The sequence below is a fragment of the Ceratotherium simum genome, chromosome X, assembly GCF_057802395.1.
Source record: "Ceratotherium simum simum isolate JZ-2026a chromosome X, ASM5780239v1, whole genome shotgun sequence".
In the NCBI taxonomy this organism is placed as follows: Eukaryota; Metazoa; Chordata; class Mammalia; order Perissodactyla; family Rhinocerotidae; genus Ceratotherium; species Ceratotherium simum.
In genome coordinates this window covers 30,532,568-30,556,221 of record NC_141940.1, presented here as the reverse complement: position 1 = coordinate 30,556,221, position 23,654 = coordinate 30,532,568, and the positions used below count along the sequence as shown (strand labels likewise).

General features: G+C 41.2%; 1 protein-coding gene across 3 annotated transcripts in view; it reads left to right on the top strand.

The window, feature by feature from the left end:
• Positions 1-22,846, top strand: part of LONRF3 (LON peptidase N-terminal domain and ring finger 3) — a 38,840-nt gene extending 15,994 nt beyond the window's left edge. For 2 of the 3 annotated variants that reach the window (XM_004442256.3, XM_004442255.3), the window contains 6 exons: positions 11,733-11,847; positions 14,052-14,173; positions 15,838-15,996; positions 16,654-16,816; positions 18,085-18,234; positions 21,188-22,846. In XM_004442256.3, the coding sequence (XP_004442313.1) occupies positions 11,733-11,847; positions 14,052-14,173; positions 15,838-15,996; positions 16,654-16,816; positions 18,085-18,234; positions 21,188-21,343 (865 nt within the window). In that variant the 3' untranslated portion in view covers positions 21,344-22,846. The remainder of the gene's footprint in view (positions 1-11,732; positions 11,848-14,051; positions 14,174-15,837; positions 15,997-16,653; positions 16,817-18,084; positions 18,235-21,187) is intronic. The other variant, XM_087427337.1, reaches the window with a different exon arrangement.
• The last annotated feature ends 808 nt before the right edge of the window (positions 22,847-23,654 follow it).

The window sequence follows — 23,654 nt, the reverse complement described above, 5'->3', positions numbered from 1 at the left end:
TATTTAAGTTTGTGACCCAGGAACTAATCTCGATTACTGGATCAAGATCTCCAAGCTCAAGGGCTAATGTCAGTGCCACAGGCCTATTCTTTGGAAGCCAAGTAGAAGGCCTGACTAGTTTTTGTTTTGTGCCATGAACAGTAGTTAGTAGCAGGCATGTACTTCCTGGCCAAGCATCACTCCTCTGCCCAGTGCCACATCATCTCTGCATTCTCAGATCTCCGGAGACGCAAACTATCCGCACGCCTGCCCACCTCCCACAAAAAAAAGGAAGCTGCTACAATCATGGGCTGCATAAAAAAATTAGTTTCATTTGTTTCATTTCACAGCTGTGACTTTGTGGCTAAGAGGAGGAGCTCCAAAGCCAGAAGGCCTGGGTTTGAACTCTGGCTCTGCCACTTTCTGGCTGTTTGACCTGGAGCAAGTGACTTTCTCTGCCACTGTTTTCTTGTCAGTAAAATAGAGAACAGTAGTACTTACCCTATGGAGTTATTATGATTAATTGAGAAAAATCTACTTAAAACACTTAGAATAGTGCTTGACATAGAATAAGTACTCAATAAGTGTTAACTATTTTTTCTTCTAGACCAGAGGTTCTTTAACTTTAGGTCTATGGACCCCTGAGGAGGTTCTATGTATGGATTCTGATAGATCTATGAATTCCCTGAAGTTGTGTATAAAAATGTGTGTGTGTGTGTGCGTTTCCAGGACAAGGTCCACAGCTTTCAGTAGATTCTCAAACGTGTCTTTTTTCCAAAAAAGCATAAAAGGAAGCTGAGATGTTTGCACACAAGTTGTTAAGATAGTTGACCCAAGAGAAGAGATGTCAAGAAAAATTTTTTGGTCCGCCACACAGTGGGATCCAGCCAACAGAGGATCCTCAGATGTTTTCTTGCCCCTGACAAGCACATATGTCTTCCGTATCAATCACATGTGTTTGTATTCAGAAGTACTTTTCTTGTCATCTGGATGAAAATGAGTAAGACAGCCATTACCTGAACATGTACTTTTTCTGTCTCTTAAAAAAATTAGAGTTGTCAGATTTGGTCATAAGCTCTGGCAGACCTGGTAACGAACAGTTCGACAGAATGTAGCAGCACTCCAAGAAAGCCTTCCAGATACTGTCGTGAATTTTAGGTGGAGTGGGCGAGGGTGGGATGGGCTATATAACCAGTGCCCTTTTACCACCTCCCTCTCCCCCTCACAACAAAGTGGCAGGTGTGTCATGCCAGAGCCAAGGTATGAGATAGAGAAACTGCTTCCAAGCAGAGAAATGGACCTCTGCAGGTAACGCCATTGTGGCTCTAAGCCCGTGATGAAAGCCATGGTCTTGCAGATGTCAGACTTTGGTAGATTTGATTCAGCTTTCTCAGAAAACTCAGGCCTTTGGTGTATTTATCCACTTTGACACTCCTCCCAACATCCAGGGGCCACAAAATGAAACACACAGACTCATCCTGTTTGTGTTTTCCCTGAAGACTAAGAATCCTGAGGTTGAAGGTCTTTTGTTCCCTTTCCTCTGTTTTCTCCCTTTCATCTTCTTTGTCCCTGATCTCAACAGAGGGTTTCAGAGAAGAGTTAGAAATTTGGTCCAAGAAATAAACACCAGGAGGACAAGACCCCCTTCTAGTTTGCTCACTCTGAGTTTAAAAGCCCTCATTTCCCTTATCCTGCCCCTCTGTTCTAAGTGAGACTTCAAAACAAAAACTCCTTGTTGCCTGGAGTAGCTGTCGTGTAGGCTGGTAAATTATAGGGAGACTCTAGCTGCTTTCTGGTGCCAAGAAACCTGCCAAGGCCACAGAGCATTTCTGATCGCGAGGCTCTTAAAACTGTGGTCCGTGATCAGAAGCATGTAGTTCCCCTTCCAACAGGATTTGTCTGTAAGTCAGAAATCAGATGTTGACAGAGGCTATTTCATATACATGCTTTAGCTTGAGTGTTTGCAGTCTTAAAAAAGTTCCTCTTTCCACTTCCCTAGTGTTTTTCTTCTTTTTATTGTTGTTAAGATTATTATTAGGTTCTATTACAACCCTCATGTGTCTTTGGGGGAGAAAGTCTAAGGGTTGAGATATTCAATCTGCTGGGTCATGAAACTAGACATTTGTACCTCCTGTGCCAGTTTCTAGAATGAAATCCAGTGCTGTGGTGCCACATTGGTAGAAGACAAGTTAGAGTGTGTGAATTTATCTATTCTGAGTCTAGAGAGAAAATCAGGAGCAGCTTATAAATTCCACAGGGAAAAGGGTGGAGAGAGTGAATGGAACAATAATTGAAGGATGCGTTCATGAGGAATTTTCCAGTCTCCAAGTCTCCCTTGCTGAGTGGGAAAGCTCTGCTCAGGGAAGTTGCTCCCTGATTCCAACACCTCAGAACTCTGCCCCTCAATCTTTAGTGACTGAAAATCCTCCCTGGAGATTGGAGGGCCACCTCTGAGGCTACTGTTGAGCAGCACCTTTAGGGTGACAAGGATATTCTGAGATGTGGAGCAAGAATGTTTGACATTTCAACCAGTTACCTAATGGCCCAGTGACCTCTTTGTCAATTGAAACAAGAAGCTTTATATTTAACCTAGTTTTAGCTACTCAGGTAGCTGGGTGTTAAGGAGTCAGTTCATTCTCTCTCTCTCTCTCTCTCTCCCTCCCCCCCCCTTCTCATTCTCTCTTTGCTCTCATTCGATAGCAGCAAAAGAACACAATGCAAGGATGTAACTGGTGGGAAACGATAGCTATTTCCAGACAAGCCAAACATTTATCCCAACTGACATCTAACTGAAAGCATTTATTATTACTATTGTTTACTCCATCACTGTGACAATGTAAAATACTTTCTGGTGAGGAAATTTGGCCCTACTCTGATTTATAAATGCCTCCTTGAAGTGTCTTCTGAACTTATTACCTAAAGTGGTAAATAAAAGGGAGAAGAATTTGAGTATATATCTGTTTCTAGCCCTATCTATATATAGAGAATTCTCTCTCTCTGGGGCAGAGGAAGAGGGAAGGGAGGGAGAGAGAGAGGAAGGGAGAAAAGTGTATGTGCATCTACATGCAGATGGATCATGTCTGTTCTAGATGTAGATGTCCACACAGTCTTGGCTGTGTCATATAGTGGAGAAGGAAGATGGGCTTGGGAATCAGATGTGACTTTACATCCCAAACCCTGCTACTTAACTAGCTAGCTCTGTGACCTGGGGCGAGTTATTTAACCTGAGTCTTAATTTCCTCAGTAGTAAAATGGAGCTAATCATAACTACCCCCTATTAATATATGAAGTTAATTTATATGAAAAAAGGTATTGCACACACCCAGGATAGCAGGAGAAATATGTTCCATTTGTTCCCAGTCACTTTATTCAGTCAGCCTTTGTAGAGTAGCAGAGTAGCCCTGAATATAGAAGTGAATTCAGTATTGAAAGGTGATATAGTCTAAGCATCTGAACCTTGAATTATTTTTTATATCAAATTATTATCAAAGCAATAATTATGCAGCCTCCATGGCAGCATTCTTGTTTGTGACCACTCAGAGGCATTTCAATCATAGCTCTTGCTAAGACTTGCTGTATCCTTTTGTGTCTGTTTCATTCATCTGCTCATTAAATGTCAATATTTATTGCAATGAATTAGGGAGCTATATCATTGTTATTTTATGTGGATTACATTCTTAAATGAACAAAGGGCCTAATTTTGAAATTCTCAGGAAAAATAGTTTGCAGATACAGATTCATCAAACATCTTCATCATTAGTGTCATTGAATAAGGTATAAAAAGCATTCAGATTCATAGGACTCAAATTACTGAGGAAATGAGATATTCTGGTTTGGCTGCTCTATTGTAGTTAGATTATAGCAGTGGTTCTCAAATCAGCCGGCAAATCACACTTTTATTTATTTTTATATTTTATTGAGGTCATGTTGGTTTACAACATTGTGTAATTTCAGGTGTACCTTATTATATATCAGTTTCTGTATAGACTGTATCGTGCTCACCACCCATAGTCTAGTTTTTTCCATCACCATACATATGTGCCCCTTTACCCCTTTTGCCTACCCCTGCCTTCCCCTCAGGTAACCACTAATCTATTCTCTTTATCCATGTGTTTATCTTCCACATATGAGTGAAATCATATGGTGTATGTCTTTCTCTGTCTGGCTTCTTTCGCTTAACATAATACCCTCAAGGTCCATCCATGTTGTTGCAAATGAGATGATTTTGTCTTTTTTATGGCTGAGTAGTATTCCATTGTATATATATACCATAGCTTCTTTATCCATTCATCAGTTGTTGGGCACTTGGGTTGCTTCCACGTCTTGGCTATTGTGAATAATGCTGCAATGAACATAGGGCTGCATAAATCTCTTTGTATTGTTGATTTCATGTTCTTTGGATAAATACCCAGTAGTAGGATAGCTGGATCATATGGTATTTCTATTTTTAATTTTTTGAGAAATCTCTGTACTGTTTTCCATAGTGTCTGTGCCAGTTTGCATTCCCACCAGCAGTGTATGGGAGTTCCCTTTTCTCTACATCCTCTCCAACATTTGTTATTTTTTGTTTTGTTAATTATAGCCATTCTGACAGGTGTAAGGTGATATCTCAGTGTAGTTTTTTTTTTTTTGATGAGGAAGATTAGCACTGAGCTAACATCCATTGCCAATCCTCCTCTTTTTGCTGAGGAAGATTGGCCCTGAGCTAACAGCTGTGCCCATCTTCCTCTATTTTATATGGGATGCCTGCCACAGCTTGGCTTGATAAGCAGTGTGTAGGTCTGTGCCTGGGATCTGAACCTGCGAACCCTGGGCCGCTGAAGTGGAGTGCACGATCTTAACCACTACGCCACTGGGCTGGCCCCTCATTGTAGTTTTGATTTGCGTTTCCCTAATAATTAGTGATGTTGAACATCTTTTCATGTGCCTGTTGGCCATCTGTATATCTTCTTTGGAAAACTGTCTGTTCATATCCTCTGCCCATTTTTTGATCAGGTTGTTTCTTTGTGGTTGAGTTGTATGAGTTCTTTATATATTTTGGAAGTTAACCCATTGTCAGATATATGATTTGCAAATATTTTCTCCCAGTTGGTGGATGGTCTTTTTGTTCTGTTTGTGGTTTCCTTTGCCTTGCAGAAGATTTTTAGTCTGATATAGTCCCATTTGTTTATTTTTTCTTTTGTTTCCCTTGCCTGAATAGACATGGTATTTGAAAAGATGCTGCTAAGACCGATGTCCATTTTGAGTTAATTTTTGTGTGTGGTGTAATATAATGGTCTACTTTCATTCTTTTGCACATGGCTGTCCAGTTTTCCCAACACCATTTATTGAAGAGACTTTCCTTTCTCCATTGTATTTTCTTGGCTCCTTTGTCGAAGATTAGCTGTCCATAGATGTGTGGTTTTATTTCTGGGCTCTGAATTCTGATCCATTGATCTGTGTGTCAGTGTTTGTGCCAATACCATGCTGTTTTGATTACTATAGCTTTGTAGTATATTTTGAAGTCAGGGATTGTGATGCCTCCGGCTTCGTTCTTTTTTCTCAGGATTGCTTTGGCTATTTGGAGTCTTTTCTTGTTCCATATAAATTTTAGGATTCTTTGTTCTATTTCCATGAAAAATGTCATTGGGATTCTGATTGGGATTGTGTTGAATCTGTAGATTGCTTTAGGTAATATGGACATTTTAACTATGTTTATTATTCCAATCCATGAGCACGGAATATCTTTCCATTTCTTTATGTCTTCTTTGATTTCTTTCAATAATATCTTATAGTTTTCAGTGTATAGGTCTTTCACATTCTTGGTTAAATTTATTCCTAGACATTTTATTCTTTTTGTTGTGATTCTTGAGTTCTCTTTCTGCTAGTTTGTTATTAGTGTATAGAAATGCAACTGATTTTTGTAAGTGGATTTTGTACCGTGCAACTTTGCTGTAGTTGTTGATTATTTCTAGTAGTTTTCTGGTGGATTCTTTAGGGTTTTCTATATATAGAATCGTGTCATCCGCAAACAGCCAGAGTTTTACTTGTTCCTTTCCAATTTGGATACCTTTTATTTCTTTTTCTTGCCTAATTGCTCTGGCCAAAACCTCCAGTGCTATGTTGAATAGGAGTGTTGAGAGTGAGCACCCTTGTCTGTTCCTGTTCTCAGGGGAATGGCTTTCAGTTTTTCACCATTAAGTATGATGTTGGCTGTGAGTTTGTCATATATGGCCTTTATTATGTTGAGGTACTTTTCTTCTATACCCATTTTATTGAGAGTTTTTAAATCATAAATGGATGTTGGATCTTGTCAAACGCTTTCTCTGCATCTATTGAGATGATTATGTGATTTTTATTCCTCATTTTATTAATGTGGTGTATCACATTGATTGATTTGCAGATGTTGAACCATCCCTGCATCCCTGGTATAAATCCCACTTGATCATGGTGTATGATCCTTTTAATGTATTGATGTATTTGATTTGCCAATATTTTGTTGAGGATTTTTGCATCTATGTTCATCAGCGATATTGGCCAGTAATTTTCCGTCTTTGTGTTGTCCTTGTCAGGTTTTGGTATCAGGGTAATATTGGCCTCCTGGAATGAGTTAGGAAGTGTTCTGTCTTCTTCAATTTTTTGGAATAGTTTGAGAAGGATAGGTATTAAATCTTATTTGAATGTTTGGTAGAATTCTCCAGAGAAGCCATCTGGTCCTGGACTTTTGTTTTTTGGGAGGTTTTTGATTACTGTTTCAATCTCTTTACTTGTAATTGGTCTATTCGGATTCTCTATTTCTTCTTGATTTAGTTTTTGGACGTCGTATGGGTCTAAGAATTTATCCATTTCTTCTAGGTTATCCAATTTGTTGGCATATAGTTTTTCATAGTATTCTCTCATAATCCTTTGTATTTCTGTGGTATCTGTTGTAATTTCTCCTTTTTCGTTTTGTATTTTATTTATTTGAGCCTTCTCTCTTTTTTTCTTAGTGAGTCTTACTAAGGGTTTGTCAATTTTGTTTATAGTCTCAAAGAACCAGCTCTTAGTTTCATTGATCCTTTCTACTTTTTTTTAACCCTCTATTTCATTTGTTTCTCCTCTAATTTTCATTGTTTCCCTCCTTCTGCTGCCTTTGGGCTTTGTTTGTTCTTCTTTTTCTAGTTCTGTTAGGTGTAGTTTAAGACAAATTATTTGAGATTTTTCTTGTTTGTTGAGGTAGGCCTGTCTTGCTCTATATGTCCCTCTTAGTACCATTTTTGCTGCATCCCATAAGGGTTGGTATGTTGTGTTTTCATTTTCATTTGTCTGCAGGTGTTTTTTTGATTTCTCTTTGATTTCTTCAGTGATCCAATGGTTGTTCAGTAGCATGTTGTTTAGTCTCCACATATGTGTGACTTTGCCAGCCTTTTTCTTGTAGTTGATTTCTAGTTTCATAGCAATTGTGTTCAGAAAAGATGCTTGATATGATTTCAGTCTTCTTAAATTTATTGAGGCTTGCCTTGTTTCCCAACATGTGGTCTATCTTTGAGATTGTTCCATGTGCACTTGAGAAGAATGTGTATTCTGCTGTTTTTGGATGGAATGTTCTGTATATATCTATTGAGTCCATCTAGTCTAGTATTTCACTTAAGGCCACTGTTTCCTTGTTGACTTTCTGTCTAGATGATCTATCCATTGATGTAAGTGGGGTGTTGAGGTCCCCTACTATTATTGTGTTGCTGTCAATTTCTCCCTTTAGGTCTGTTAATAGTTGCTTTATATACTTTGGTGCTCCTGTGTTAGATGCATATAAATTCATAAGTGTTATGTCCTCTTGGTGGAATATCCCTTTTATCATTATATACTGCCCCTCTTTGTCTCTCATTGTCTTTTTTATCTTGAAGTCTGCTTCTACAAATCACACTTTTGAAAAACATTTTAAATTGTGAAATATACACAGTGGAAAAGCACATAAAATATAAATCTATTCTCTTAACAAAATATTGCAAAGAGGGTACTCATGCAGTTCCTCTCAGTTCAAGAAATAAAACATCTCCAGGACCCCAGAAGCCACCCATATGCCACTTCCACATCACAACTCCCTCCCTCTCCCCCTGAAATCACTATCTTGACTTTCATCCCTTCTTTTTTTAAAAATAGTTTTACCACCCAGGTATGCATCTCTAAACGGTGTAATTTAGTTTTGACTATTTTTTAAAAACCTTTGTATAAATTGAGTTATGTAGAATGTATTATTTTGTTCTGGTTTACTTTTCCTCAGTATTAAGAGTTATCCATGTTATTGCATGTAGGTAAAGTTTATTCATTTTCATTAGTGTATAGTGTCCCATTGTATGAATCTACCACAATTTATCAGTTCTATTATAGATAGATATTTGGGTTGTTTCTAGTTTGGGGCTATTATGGACAACATTGCTATGAACAGTTTTTATGTATGCTAGTGCATATAAGTCTTCGCCCATTTTCAACTGGGTTATCTCTCTTTTTCTTAGTGACTTATAGGAGCTCTATGTATGTTCTAGAGATGAGTCCTTTGTTAGTCCTGTGTGCTGCAAATACCTTCTACCACTCTGTGGCTTGCCTTTTGCTCTCTTAATGGCATCTCTTGATGAACTTACAAGTTCTTAATTTTAATGCAGTAAAAATGATCAGTCTTTTCATTTACAGTTAGTGTTTTTTTGTGTCTCTTGTTTAAGAAATCTTTTTTTTTTTACCTTGAGGTCATAAAGATATTCTATTTTATCTTCTAAAAGCTTTACTGTTTGTCTTGCACATTTATTTTTACAGCCCACGTGGAATTGATTTTTGTGTATGGTGTGAGAGATGGTCCAACTTCATTCCCTGCTGTGGATAGCCAATCATCCCAAATAGCATTTATTGAGAATGCAATTTGTATTGAAACTCCCCCTCTGCTTTGAAGTGCCACATTTGTCATAAGTCAAGAATCTGAGTCTGGGTCTATTTCTGGGCTTTCTATTCTATTCCACAGGCCTCTTCGTCCTTGTGCTAGTCCTACACTGTTTTAATTGCTACAGCTTTATAATAAGCTCTGATGTATGGTAGAGCAAGTTCTCCTACACTGCGGCTCTTCAGAAGTGTCTTGGCTCTTCTTGGCCCTTTGCCTTGCCTTATAAAGTTTAGATATCAACTTGTCAAGTCCCACAAAAACAAACAAGTGAAATAACCTGTTGGGATTTTTATTGGGACTTATTTAGGTCTTCTTTACTTTCTTTCAATGGAATGTTTATAGTTTTTTCCAATAGAGGTCTCATGCACCTTTTGTTAGATTTATTCCTGGGTACTTGATTTTTAAAAGCAATTGTAAAAGTCATCTTTTAAAGAATGTATTTTCTCATGTTTGTTGTTGGTATATAGAACTACAATTGTATGTGTGTGTATGTATATTTATCTAGCATCCTTGCCAATTCTATCAATTCCTATTAATTCTAATAATCATTCTGTAGATTTTTTTTAGATTTTCTTTTTTTTTTTTTTTTCTTTTGTGAGGAACATCAGCCCTGAGCCAACATCTGCCAATCCTCCTCTTTGCTGAGGAAGACTGGCCCTGGGCTAACATCCAAGCCCATCTTCCTCCACTTTATATGGGACACCGCTACAGCATGGCTTGACAAGTGGTGTGTCAGTGTGCGCCGGGATCCGAACCGGCGAACCCCGGGCCACTGCAGCGGAGCACACGCACTTAACCACTTGCGCCACCAGGCCGGCCCCTTTTTTTAGATTTTCTAAGTTCACCAGCATACGATTTGTAAATAATGACAGATTTGGTTTTTTCCTTTCCAATTCTTATACTTTTATTTATTTATTTTTCTTGCCTTTGTGCACTGGGTAGAACCTTCATCATAAAGAGTTTTTTTGAAAATTAATTTTACTTTCTGGCCAACTTAATAACTAAAATCTATTAATTTTGTTAGACAAATTAACTACTTTTTAAACAGGATTATAACATTAAAAACGTAGAACAAAGTGAATATATGAAAAGTCTCTCTCCTATTCCAGACCTTCATTGGCTTGTTAAAAATATCAAATCTCTGTCCCACTCCTTGACCTGTTGAACCACAAACTTTATCCAGTGGGGCTTCACCATGTATGTTCTTAAAGCTCCACCGGTGCCTCTGATAATTAGGTTTGGAGACAATACAGAGGATTCGCCTATGCAGAGATTAGTAGGATTGTGTAATACAGTGATTCTCAACCCTGGCTGCACATTAAAACCACCCAAGGAGCTTTAAAAAATCTTGATGTCTGGCCCTTACCAACTGATCTGAATCTCTGCAGGTGTGGTCCCGGGCATCTGTAGTTTTTAAAAGTTCCCCAGGTGAGGGGGAGGTGGGGAGGAGCAGGAGGGAGGGTTTACGAAGGGGCATGAGGAGACGTTTGCGGGTGACGGATGTGTTCACAATCGTGATTGTGGAGATGGTTTCATAGGTGTGTACATATGTTAAAACTTATCAAATTGTACACTTTAAGTATGTGCAGTTTATTGCACGTCAATTATACGTCAAAAAAGCTGTTTAAAGAAAACGCTGCCCAGGTGATTCTCACGCACAGGAATGGTTGAGAATCATTGTTCTGATAGAAAGAGCATGTGACTAAAGTGGAAGTTGGATAGACTATCATCTGCCAACAGTTGGCTGTGCACATGTAGATAAGCAACTTCATCCTCTCTGGAACTCGGTTTGATTCTGGTTGGTGGGTTCAATTTTTTTCACGTACTTTTCAGCTTTGACATTTTGATTCTTCTGCTCAGCCTGGCAGTGTGGGCTAGGCTGCTGGTGCACCTCCTGGCCACACGAGGGGGCTGTGCAGCTGGTGGCCTCTTCCTCTCAACTGAAAGCTCTGGTGATGTCAAAATAGGCTGGTGAGGCGTCTTTCCTTTCTTTCTGTCCTCTTGGTGAGTGCGAGCCCCACTTCTGAACCATCTTCAGCTGCCCCCAGCCAGTGGTCCTGCTGCAGGTGAGCCTTTCTTTAAGAAAAGTAAATCCATGAATCTCTGAAGGTATAGAACAGCTTTTAAAAAGATCCCAAGATTGCTTCGAAAATATCCAGCTCCTGCAAAGCAATTAAAATAGGATCTAATTGACGTATATGCATATATATATGTGTCTATTTATCTATCTACCTATCAGTAAGCACATTAACAATATTACTCGACTGTTCCTAGGAAAATGATCCATCCTTATAAGAGGCAGTTATATGTTTGTTACAGGTGCAATTTCGAGAACCTTCAGGCAGTAAACATTGCTTGGGTGAAAAATGGAATCAAGGTTAGCAAACAAGTCATGTAATGTGATATAAAGTACTAAATGGATAAATGTGTGAGAGTGCATGTGTGTTTATCTGTGTGTTTGTCTGTGTGTTTACATATACTCAGGTGAAGAGGTTGGCTAAATATTTTAGAATGGAATCTATTCAGACACTCTGGGCATTGATCTCTATTTTTCTGCGACCTGACAGGGGAAAAAAAAATCTGGATGCCTCAGAAGAGACTGACTAGAATTAATGTTACAAAATGACCTAGCTATGTCGTAAACTTTAATAAATGCCTGTTTTAAAATCCAGCTCAGAAATAAAAATCAAATGCTTTTCTGAAGTGCAACAACAAGGATTTTTAAAAAAAGGAAAGAACTCCCCCCCACCCCAGAAACACACACAGATTTTTCCAAATAATACTATGAAATCTTAACATCGAGTAGCTTTGTCTTTTATTTTTGGTCTCATTGCAGTTTTCTTCCATTTTGATTCCTAAATTTCAGATTATTCTATGAGCCAGTCACAACACCTTGTGGGCACACGTTTTGCTTAAAATGCCTTGAAAGATGCCTAGATCACAATGCCAAGTGTCCACTGTGCAAAGATGGTCTTTCACAGGTAAAATATTATGTCTTTCTTGGTTGGGTTAGCTCATTTGCAATTGATTTACTAAGACAGTGTCCTCTTGGATCCCAAGCCTCTGCACTGTGCTGGGGCAAAATAACCCCTCAGGCCATCTATCTATTTCTCCTGTCTTATAGCCATCCATCCTCTCTCCACAAAGTCCTTCAGGAAAATGAGGCAAGATCTAGCTTTTTATGAACTAAATTGGTAGTGAAATTAATTTGTGTTGGAAACAAAAGTATTAAATTGATGATAAACATGGATTCTGGTTCTAATCCCATCATGGCGCCTGATTCACTGTAATCTTGGGTGAATCTTTGGCCTCTCTGGGCTTGGACTAGATGAGCTCTGATGTTCCCTTACCATCAATGTTTATTCCTTGGTTTGAAGAGATCACTCCCAGGTCCCCAGAGAAACCTCACAGACATTCAGTGTGGTCCTTGTCCCAGCCCTCAGGAGCCACTGTACTTATTAGCAGATACTTGGCTACTTGAAAAGCTCTGGGGCTTCCAGGGCCTCTGAAAATGAATCTCACAAACTGCCACCTTTGTTTTTCAAGTGGACCCGATGGAATTTCCTATAGCACAGAAAGACTCCAGAATCTGTCTTGTTTTCCCTCCCTCATGGACTTGTGTGCCACATTTTGCAATCAGTATTCATGTTCCTTGACCTCTGTCATCCTTGAGGAGAGGTTGGCGATACAAGACTATCTCTAGGTGAATATAGGTCCAGAGAAGTCACATGTTGAGCTTTCCCAACACCCCAACACTTAAACTAAGGGAATGGAATGAAATAATCATCCAGGGAAACCCTGAGGATGTGTACTGGGTTGGGGGGAGGATCAACGTCATACCTTGCTTATATAAAGGGGTGAGATTTACTGGCCTGATTGTAGGCGAGAAGCTCATGGTCCTTAAATAATACATTTGTGTTGTGGTAACACTATAACATTCGGATAAGCAGAAGAAAAAAGAAAAATCTACCCATATGCTCATCAGCTGGAGAAAACCACCATTAACATTTGAGTATGTGCCTTTCCTGGGGTTTTGTTTTAGCATCAGCAGAGGAGTCACCTCCTTCTTGGATTGGCTACCTCCTGAGTCATTGCTTTTCCCCAAAGATTGGGACCCGCAAAGCAGTTGATTCTCCTGCAGCCAGGCATTGGCAGTGGCTGATAAGGCATCCTGGAGGCAGATGCTGTGGAGTCCCGGACTCGGGCTAGAAGATATTCTCATCTATCTCTGTATATTCACAAAGGGTCACACTTACACCATTTTCCAGATAGATATCTTATTCCAATCACGTTCACTGCAGAATAGACAGACGTAACCCATACCGGGAAAGGAAACATTGTCTGAAGCCAGCCATTTTATACTCAGGAGCTCCCCCTGCTGGGTCTGTGTGGGTAGTTTCCACAGCAAGCAATTCTCTGCAGATGTTTTAACTCCCATTGTCTGGTTCGCATGGTTAAATACCCAGTACTTACGGATCCCTGGATATGCCTGGGTTAGGGGTGTTTGGGAGGTGGGCATTAGTGACACCTAAGCCTGAGTTCAGTTCAGAAATCATGGTTTATAACATAATTTCTTGTGATAGCTAGATGGTATATTAAAAAAATGAATAGACAAACAAGATCATTAGCATTTAGTTGTTTTTTTAAAACTAAAGTTAGAGCAGAAAAAAATACTTAGACTTGCAATATCCAGAAGCCAGGTATTGGGATGGGGTGGGGGTGGGGCAAGGCAGGAAAGGATCAAAGATAGAAAATTGCCGTTTAGTTCCCTGAACCTTTTGACTACTGACTTGCAGCATATTCCAGATGGAGTCCATTTCTGTGAACTCGTAAACACAATAATCAGAAAAAGGAAAGGGAGGGATTTCCCCCCCCCCTTTTTTTGACAAGAAGATGGTCTCAATTTCAGTGTTTTAGGAAAGCTATGAGATTTTTAAAACTTCAATGTAGGTCTTTTTCCCTTGTTAAAATATTTTTTTCTAATTATGTAAGTAATCTATTGTGTGTGTGTTTTTTAAACTCTAACATCCAGAGGATACATACATCATGATAGTATCAGCTGCTAATGGGTGGGTCCAAATTACTCCAATATGTGGGTTATTTAGCTATTTTACTGATTCCATCAGAAGTGATTTGTGTTTTTCTGATGACTGCATAGTATCTAATTGCCTTGTTCCCCATATAGTGCTTGGCATCAAGAAAATACAGCAAAAATGTAATAATGGAAGAGCTAATAGCTAAATTCCTTCCGGAAGAACTCAAGGAACGAAGGAGGCTTTATGAAGAGGAAATGGAAGAACTTTCTAAGTATGTATATGCATGTTTCTATTTTCAGTTTCACTCATACTAGATCACAGAGCTGAATGTGTACATTTCTTCCTAACTCCTCATTCCGTGATATCCTGTTGCTAGCTTGAAATTGACCATGGGGAGAGTATTTACACCATAGAAATCAGCAAATGCTATAAACTGGGGCTTTTTCTCCCTGGAGAGCCAGCTGTTCAGCATTTACCAGCACATCGTTGAAGAAGCATAAGCCAAACCACTGACCAGCTCACGTCTTGGCACTCGTAACTGGGTGTCGCTGGCAGGAGTAAATTGGAGTAGCTGAATCAGGGGAACTTACGAAGTGTACAGAAGGCTGTTTTCAAGTACCTAAGGAGGTGCTATGAGGTTAAGAACTTTGGTGTCAGTCAGGCCTAGGCTTAAGACCCAGTCCTGCCACAAAGTGAGTATACTTCATGACTCTAGGCAAGTCACTTAACCTCTCTGGGCCTCAGTGTCCTTATCTGTAGCTTGGAAATAATAATAGTTCTTGCTTCGTGGACTTGTTATAAAGATCAAATGAGCTAGTGCTTAGTAAGCACTTAATAAGTGGTAATAGTAAGAATGCTGCTTGTTATATGCTTCCTCTACCAGGCACAGGTATTATGAGAGGTGAAGGGTAGGGATGGAGATGGAAGTAGGGCTCCAGGCTCTCTGCCTGGCTGGAAGAACAGCTCACTTAGCAGAAAAAGCAGGAGGCAAGCACTAATGTCCTCCTCTCATACTGCCGCCCCCCCCATCCCCAGTGGAATCCTCACGGCATTCTGGGGGCGAGGTTCCCGATGGCAAAACCTGTTCTCGTTTTATGCCCACCCTGTAGAGAACATTTCTAAACTGCCACCAGTTTGTTTGAATGTGCCTCTCACTTTGAATAACATGTTTTCCTGGGAAGCTAGAAATGAAATCCTTTTTTTCTCATTGACTTATATTAAATCTACTCAGGGCATCTTTATCTTTATTTCTGATTCTTAAGTTCACCTTCAGTCTCTCTGAGTCCTCCTCTCAATTATTGTTTAAACTCCTGGGTCCTGATTCCAGAGCTAACGCACCAGTGTCTCTGTGGGTGCCGCAGCCCCGTTGTCTAGATTAAGGGCCCCAGGTGGTTGTGATGCACAGGAGCGTTGGAGCATCACGGGGCTCGATTACTCTTGCCTCTCTGTTGCTCCTCCTCCTCCGAGCTGGGCCTGCCACGCAGATCTTCTGGGGGCTTTGCAAATTTGAGATGCTCACGGAGACCTTGCAGAGATATCCCCACCATCCCTCTGGAGAGTTGGGTCCACTTTTACCACCAGTACCCTTTCCCAAACTGCCAGCAAGACACCTGAAGAGATTGTTTTGAGTGGAGAGTATGAAAGGAAGAAAGAAAACATATGAGCTATAACTATCACCCCTAATTTAAGGTACTAGAGAACTTCTTTAGCCAAATTAGAATGTGTAGAGTGGCAATTTTAATCTCTTAGCTGACCTCTGTACCAGATAATGGGACTCCGCCCACAGCGTCAGTTGCATTTCACTATTTTTTATCAGCTATCAAAACTTGATGTCTCCTTGCCTTCCTGTGGGGGAACCACATGGTGGCGTTTGCCCAGCCTTTCCGTGTTCTGCTCTGTTGCTCTGAGATCCATGTCTTCTGCTCTTCCTGGCAGCTTAAATAAGAACGTGCCGATTTTTGTGTGTACTATGGCCTATCCCACGGTTCCTTGTCCCCTGCACATCTTTGAGCCTTGTTACCGTCTGATGATTCGTAGATGCATTGAGACAGGCACCAGACAGTTTGGCATGTGCCTTGGCGATCCTGTCAAAGGGTAAGTGAGGAGCTATGCGAGTAAAGGAAGGTTGGGTGGAGAAGGTTTCTGTTTTACTTTGGGGCCCTCCCAGGAGATGGGGAGGCACAGCTCCTGAGATTTAGCCAGCTCATCACCATGAGCATTTGTAAGGAACAAGCCCCTAGTTTAGCGTGTGAGAGGCTGCCTATTTAAAGGAACAGGATTAATCTTTTGTTAAATGGATGGTATGTACTAGAAAACTTGTTTAATGAGAGTGTGGGCCCTGGAGTCAAACTACCTGGGTTCATATTCTGGCTCCAGCCTTGGAGCAAGTTTGACTTTCAGCAAGTTACGTAACCCTTCTATGACTCAGTTTTCTAATCTGTAAAATGGGTACAGTAATAGTGCCTGCTTCCTTGGGTTTGTTGGGAGGATTCGCGGTTTCATAATGCACACAAAGCACTGAGCACAGTACTTAGCACGTAGTCTGTGCTCACTAAATGGCAGCAGTTATACATTAAGATTTCTTTTTCATGCAGGCACTGCGTATTGTGTAGTTGTAGCTGAAGACTCTGGGACAGGCAATTAGCAGAAGTCCCTTGAGACACAGCATGGGGTTACCGAGATGTCCAGGGGCCAGGCCAGGGAAACAACTCATCAAGAATTTACTTTCTTGACTCCATTCCCAATAAACAGGTTTGCGGAATATGGCTGCATCCTAGAGATCAGAAACGTTCAGTTCTTTGCCGATGGCCGCTCAGTGGTCGACAGCATAGGCAAGAGGCGCTTCAAGGTCCTCCATCAGGGCCAGCGGGATGGTTACAACACAGCCGACATTGAATACATCGAAGACCAAAAGGTGAGGGTGGCCAGTGCCAAGAATCGCAAAGCCAGGCTGTCCCTGTAGCTTGGCAGACAAAGGTGCTTGCAAAAGGATTTCTCAGCACTGTTGGAGCCCTCGGTATTTCTCACCAAATTGCTGCAGCAATATTGAATGCTGCCGGTTTGCTGTTCGGTTGTAGAATGGCAGTGAGAGTGCCCGGTGTCCTGGCTCTCCCTGCTTAGTTGCTGAGTTGTATTCCTGCATAAGAAATGCCCGGGCAGACCAACCTTGGGTGCATTCAGCCTAGGAGTTAGGTCTCTGCTAGGGATACCAAGGGATAGCTCTGGAGCAGGCTCTACACATGTGTATTTTATTTACCGGTTTATTTATATTTTAAAACTTTTTCTTTTGAGATAATTATAGTTTCACATGCACATTTGTATTTTGAAATGCACAACCTGGCTAAGGGCCCTTCCCAATAATCCATCATCCCATAAGGCAGAAAGATGACATATCCAGTTAATCCTTGGTTTTCTGGAGTAATGGGCAGAAGAAGAGGTAAATAATCCCAGTTTGTTTATATTTACATTCACTATATAGTACAAGATTAATAAATACCTGATCAATGAATAAATGTATTTGACTTGGAAGATAGAGTTACACACTGAGGCACAGACACATTCGTGTCTCTCTTCCTAGTAAGCAATGGGAAAGCAGATGTAAAAAATGAAAAGGACAGAGGCTGGCCCCGTGGCGTAGTGGTTGAGTGCGCGCGCTCCGCTGCAGCGGCCCGGGGTTCAGATCCCGGGTGCGCACCGACGCACCGCTTGTCAAGCCATGCTGTGGCAGCATCCCATATAAAGTGGAGGAAGGTGGGCACGGATGTTAGCCTAGGTCCGGTCTTCCTCGGCAAAAAGAGTAGGATTGGCACGGATGTTAGCTCAGGGCTGATCTTCCTCACAAAAAAAAGAAAAGAAAAGGACAAAGGTGTAAGCCAACATAACCTAGTTTAACAGCACGCCTCCACTCAGGTCAGTTTGAATCTTTGGTTTTCTATATGTCTTACTGTTTCAGCTAATTTATCCAGCTGAACCTTTCTCCTTTCTCCACCCTCTGCAGTATTTACACACAGTCCCTTATCTGGCTGAGGAGCCTTTCCCATACCACACAGGGGAAAGCCGGATGGGTGAGCCTTCCTATAGGGAGACAGGATAGATGCTCAAAGAGAGTCAAAGGCATCAAAAGGGGCTCTAGGAGTGATAGAGAAGGTACAAAATGCTTCACTTCCGCTTTGATACTTTCAGGTTCAAGGAGAGGATTGTGCTGAGCTCATGGGATTACATAACTGTGTCTATGAGCAAGCATCATCGTGGTTTCATTCACTCAAATCATCCTTGAAGAATCGGATACTCAATCACTTTGGTCCAATGCCAGAGAAAGATGCTGACCCCCAGGTATACAAAAATGTCTCTTTGTAATCAGTTGCCCCCACCAGATGAGAGAGCCTAAGGTTTGTGATTAGATGGGTGTGTGGTTGCCATCCAGCAAATCAAGGGTAAGGAGGGAGATGGATCCTGGTATTGTTTGGCTGGGTAGTGGGCATCATGGGTAAGACCAAAAGTATCCCAAGTCAGAACTGGAGTGACTAAAGTAAAGCAGTAGGAACTGGGCTCCAAGACAGGTTTTGAGAGGTAAGTCAGGTGAGAGAATGGGAACACAGATGCCATCAACAGAAGAACCTTCAGTGGGAGTCCGGATTCGCACCCTGGTAATGTGTTAGGGTGACAAGATTCATGCAAAGGCCAGGCTTAAGAGAAGGCTATCCTGGGAGCTGAGACCAAAGGCTGCCACTTCCAGGGAGCTTCATAACCCTCTCCCCCATTGCTGCAGGAGCCAGGAGATAGGGCCAGCTACCTTACAGGATTCCAATTGCCAGACCACAGGAATTTTTCACACTCAGCTCCCTCCATGCATAGCCTTGCAGGTCTAGCCCCTTGCCAGTGTCCTCATCAGGGGTTAGCAAGTTTTCCTGAGAAAACTGACCCAATCTTTAAATTTACCCTTGGCTGAGTTATACTAGAAAGCAGTTCATTAGAGTCTACTGGATCAGTCGTTTTCCTGGGGGCACAGGTCCATTTGAGAGATCAAGCTGCAGATCAGAAGCTCTCTAGGAAGGTGGAGATAGTGAAGTTTTACCAAGCTTTGCTTTTCTAGTATAAATCAGGGAGTACTGTCTTTCTAAGGCAAGGCTGGAGATCTCCTAGACAAATATTTCTCCACCATCCCCTTTCCCACATTCTGAGCTGGCTCTCCTACATCATCGTCTCCATAACTCTCGCGATTCTTTACTTACACTCATTCCTGACTCTGTCACAGTAGTAGAATAGAATATGTATATTCTGACCTCCTTGCCGAAAGACTGGCCTACTTACCTTTCTAGCTGTGTGACCTTGGGTAAGTTCCTTCCCCTTTCTCAACTTTTCTCCCATCTCTGAAAGGAGGGCGGTAGATAAGGAGGTCTCAAAAGTCCCTTCTTCCTCTTGATTCTGAGGCTGTAAAACACCAGTCTGTTTCCTAACGGGCTGAAGTGTCTTGCTTTCTCCAGACCACAAAGGAGGCCCCTTTCCCCCATGCAGAGGCATTGTGAATGTTGAGGGAGAAAGGCCAGTTAGTGCTTCCTAATGACCCAGCTCCTGGCTCTGGGCCACTGTGACTCAGGACTACAGCAGAGCTCTGAGCAAGCTCATGATCAAGCTTAATGTTCCCTTTCACCTTCTGGAAAGCACTTTCCCCCAGTCAGGCAGAATATAGTGATCAGCAATGATAGCAGCATTTTCCACAAGAGAAAACAGATGCCACAGACTGATTCATAAGAGCTCAGTGACACAGAAAGCTGAAATCTTGGGTTTCATTTCCTTTCTTATTAGGACTGTTATCATATCTCTTAGGCAGCAGCAGCAGCAAAAAAAAAAAAAAAAAGCAGAAAAAACCCATCCGGTTTGATCCAGTCAATGCTGCAGCCCCCGTAGTCCCATTAATAAGAATGTTCTAAGCCTCAGGAGGAGGTTTCTTAGAAACAGCCACGAGTATTAACATCAGCTTAAATATCTTTGTTAATGATCCTGGGAAAGAAAGTTCAGAATATGTGAATCTGATATTCACATCTGATACTAGGAGGGAAAGCATGTTACAGATTGCAGTGAGAGATAAAAAGGAATCCAAATGAAGCTAGAGGCACAGAGAAGCAAAGAGGGCAGTGGGCTGGGGTGGGGGGCGGGAATCAGGTGAACCAATCTGGAGGCAAATAATCCCACATGTAGGTGGTGTGACCAGAATGTGGTTCTCCACAGTCCTAAAGCCAACTTTCTGAAAGGGAAGAAAGCTCATTTGGGGCTTGGCAGGAAATAAGTCACCAATGTCTAAAATGCGTGCCTGGGAAGCTGCTTACAAACAGAAGTTTGGTGAAGGATTTATGTGAAATGGGAAAGGTCTTTATTAAAAGGAAACCTGGGGATGGAATACATTTCTAACATGAATGTGTTTTCTAATTGGAATTTTTGCAAAGTGAGATTGCTGTGTGTTGGGGCTGTGATTCACAATCTTTGGTTTCAGGGGAGAAGCTAGCTGTGGCCCTATATAGTGACATGCTGTATGTGGACTATATTGCCTTCAGCCAAAAGCATGAAAATGAAGGGAATTAAGAGACATGCAAAGCCTAAGGGGTCATGGGAATTGAAGGCCCACATGTTCAATGCATCAGTCCAAAGGACCTAAACAGAATCGAAGAAGTGGAAGAGACAGAGTAGCGGATAGTCCGGCTCATGAAATCACACTGGCCAGGAGGTGTAGTGTATCTGCTAGGATATTGGTTTGTTTGCTTTAACCACTTCCAAAAATAACTGTATCTAAGGAAGATAGAGGCTGTAAGTCCTGGAAGGCTGGGGCAGCTCTGTTCCATGAGATCGTTCAGAGACCCAGGCTCCTTCATCACAAAGCTCTACCATCCTTTGAACGTCGCCCTCATCCTCCTGATTGAAGAAGGCTGGTCATCGCCATGGCCACATTCTAGCCTGGGGAAAGGGAGAGAAAGAGGAAAGCAAAGGGCACATGCTCCTTTCCCAGGCGTCACCCAGAAGTTCCACATATCACTTCCCTTTACATCCTCTTAGTCAGAACTTTGTCTCATGGCCTCATCTAGCTGCAAGGGAGGCTGAGAAATGTAGTCTTTTTTTGTGGGTGACTATATGCCCAGCTAAGATGGGGGGAAATAGATATGGGGGCAATTAGCAGTCTCTGCTACACACAGAAGCAGTTCCCCTGGGATGTTTACCTTGTGGCTTTGGAAACCTGCAGAGTGACATCACTGCCATGGGAATAGGGTGAACCCATTGTGTTTCTCTATTGCAGATTAACCCGAATGGTCCAGCCTGGTGCTGGTGGACGTTAGCGGTTCTTCCATTGGAGAGCCGAGCTCAGCTCCCTTTCCTAGCAATGAAGTCCTTAAAGGATAGACTGAATGGTATTCGGCGAGTCCTGGCCTTTATATCCCGAAACCAAAACTAGTGAGAGTGGATTGCTGAAGAGGAGCTCCCAGCCTCCCCACTGCCTTAGGGGAGTCGTCTTGTAAATATATCTAATTGCAATAACATCTTAACAAAAGGAAGTATCAAACAGGTATTACCTTGCTGTTGATCACAGAGAGAAACTGAGTAGAAAGACCAAAAGAATGTGACCTGTTTGAAACTTTCTATCTTAAGATGCTTCTTGACATGCTGCACAACTCCATGCACAGCAGAGGTGTTTAAGAGCCCAGAAAAAAAAAAAATTTTGATTTTGACATAAAATTTTCTGAAAATTTAAAGTGGTTTTGCTTTAATTTTCTTTCTTTCATAGGTGAATGACTTGTGTAGCTAAAATGTGAAACAAAGATACTAATAATGTTGCTGCGTTATTTCACTGACTTGAGGTCTCATTCCAAATGGTTCAGGTTTTATATAGCATTGTGTAAAATAATATGCATACTTCTTTCTGTTTTAATAATTTATTTTTTGCACTACTGTATCCTTTTTTTTCCTACATGTATGTTTGTAACTATTTAAGTTTACATTACTGAAAAGTCAGTTGCTTTATTTATTTATGTGATTTACCTGTACCTAGGGGGAAGTAACAATACTAGAAATGTGCCATTTTTGCTTTAACCATGTTTTACTACATTTGATCCCAGTTCTTGAACCGTTTTTGTATATATCCAATTGGATGCTTAAAAGGAAGTTCAGAGTCATGCTAAGATCATCTGTCTTCACAGATTCCACTTTGTTTTCAGTTTGAATTCAACAATATAAAATACTTAAACGATTTGGCATAGATTATGGAATAAGCCAGGGTAAAGTAAAATAATCCATTTTCTATGTGCTATACAGAGCAAGGCTAAAGGAATTATTTTTTTTGAATGAAGAGATGAATCAGAGGAGTGTCTTTTATTACAATCTATCATAGGCATTTATTTCAGCAATCTAATTATATCTAATTTCTCCCCGGTGCAATTAGGAATGGGAATTTTAGGCAGGGTAATATTTAACTCTTCAAAGGGAATGGTTTTCAGTTTGGCACATCACAGCCATGTCCAACCAGCCTCCATACCCCACCTCTTCTGGGAGTTCTAAGGATCATGACCTGGCTGGCACGTGCAGAAACACTTGATGAAGGACTGTTCATTATTAAAAGTGTGAAGAAGCTGGATAGGGTAGGAGCGTCTATTAAAAACCAAAGCTATCTTTTTGGTTTTTAAATATTTTGGAGGAACCAGACAATTAATCCATGACTTTAAGCACTGCCTTTCCTCCTAGTTGCAATGGGCCAAAGATTTCAAAATAGGGAAAGAATGATGGGGAAGGATGTGAGGGTGAACCTTTGTTCAGCTTGCTTAGTGCTACTTTTATTCCTTTAGCGTCAGGAGAACCTGAAAAATACCATGAGTACAGGACAGTTATAATGACAGAGTGAAAAGGTTAGGGCAGTGAAGAAGTGAATTGTGCCATTTGTACCTTCATGCAAATTATCCCCGCCCCCCGCCCCCCCCCCCCCCCCGTCAGATACTGGACAGCTGCAGTGTGTTATTCACTCTCAGCCCATCCACTCTGTTAAGGTGAGAGGTTAATGCCTCAAGTGATCAGTCAGACTTTTTCCAGCACCACCTGTGGCCAGAAAAAGAGAAAATGAGATGATCCAGGCAACATAAAAGAGATTCATGTAAGCGGAAACCAAATGATCTTTTCTGTACTTTCTTAATGGATTCTGTGTTGTCAGAGCATTATGTTAGCAGGTTTGATGTTTGGAGCCAGACTGGGCTGCAGAAGAATGAAAGTATAGGGGTGGTTACTGCCCAAGCAAACTCTATAAGGCTCAGGGAGCAGGAAATATAAAAGCTCCCCCTCCCACTTGGTGCCCAACCATGTGGTCATAACAGAGTCCTAGTACCATAGTTTCCTATTACCTAGTATAAATGCAACAAAGAAGAGGGCCATAGGCTTCTCCACTTGCTAGATGTGTTACTTTTGTGATTTAACTTTTTCTGAGCCCCAGTTTGCTCATCTAGAGTATGGTAGTGATAAATACCGCAGATAGGGTTGTTATAACATTAAATGAGGTAATATATGTAAATCACTCAGCACAGTGCCTAGCACTTGGGAGACAGTCAACAGATAATAACTATGATTAGATTATTCCTAGTTAGGGAATATCATCAGGGGGCTACATTTGCATAAAACACTGCCTTTACACACAATACCCATTTCCAACTCCTTTAAACTTGGTTGGGGGCATCCACACTACTGATTTTGGGGCGATAACTTGATGCTTTACAGGTAATTCCTTT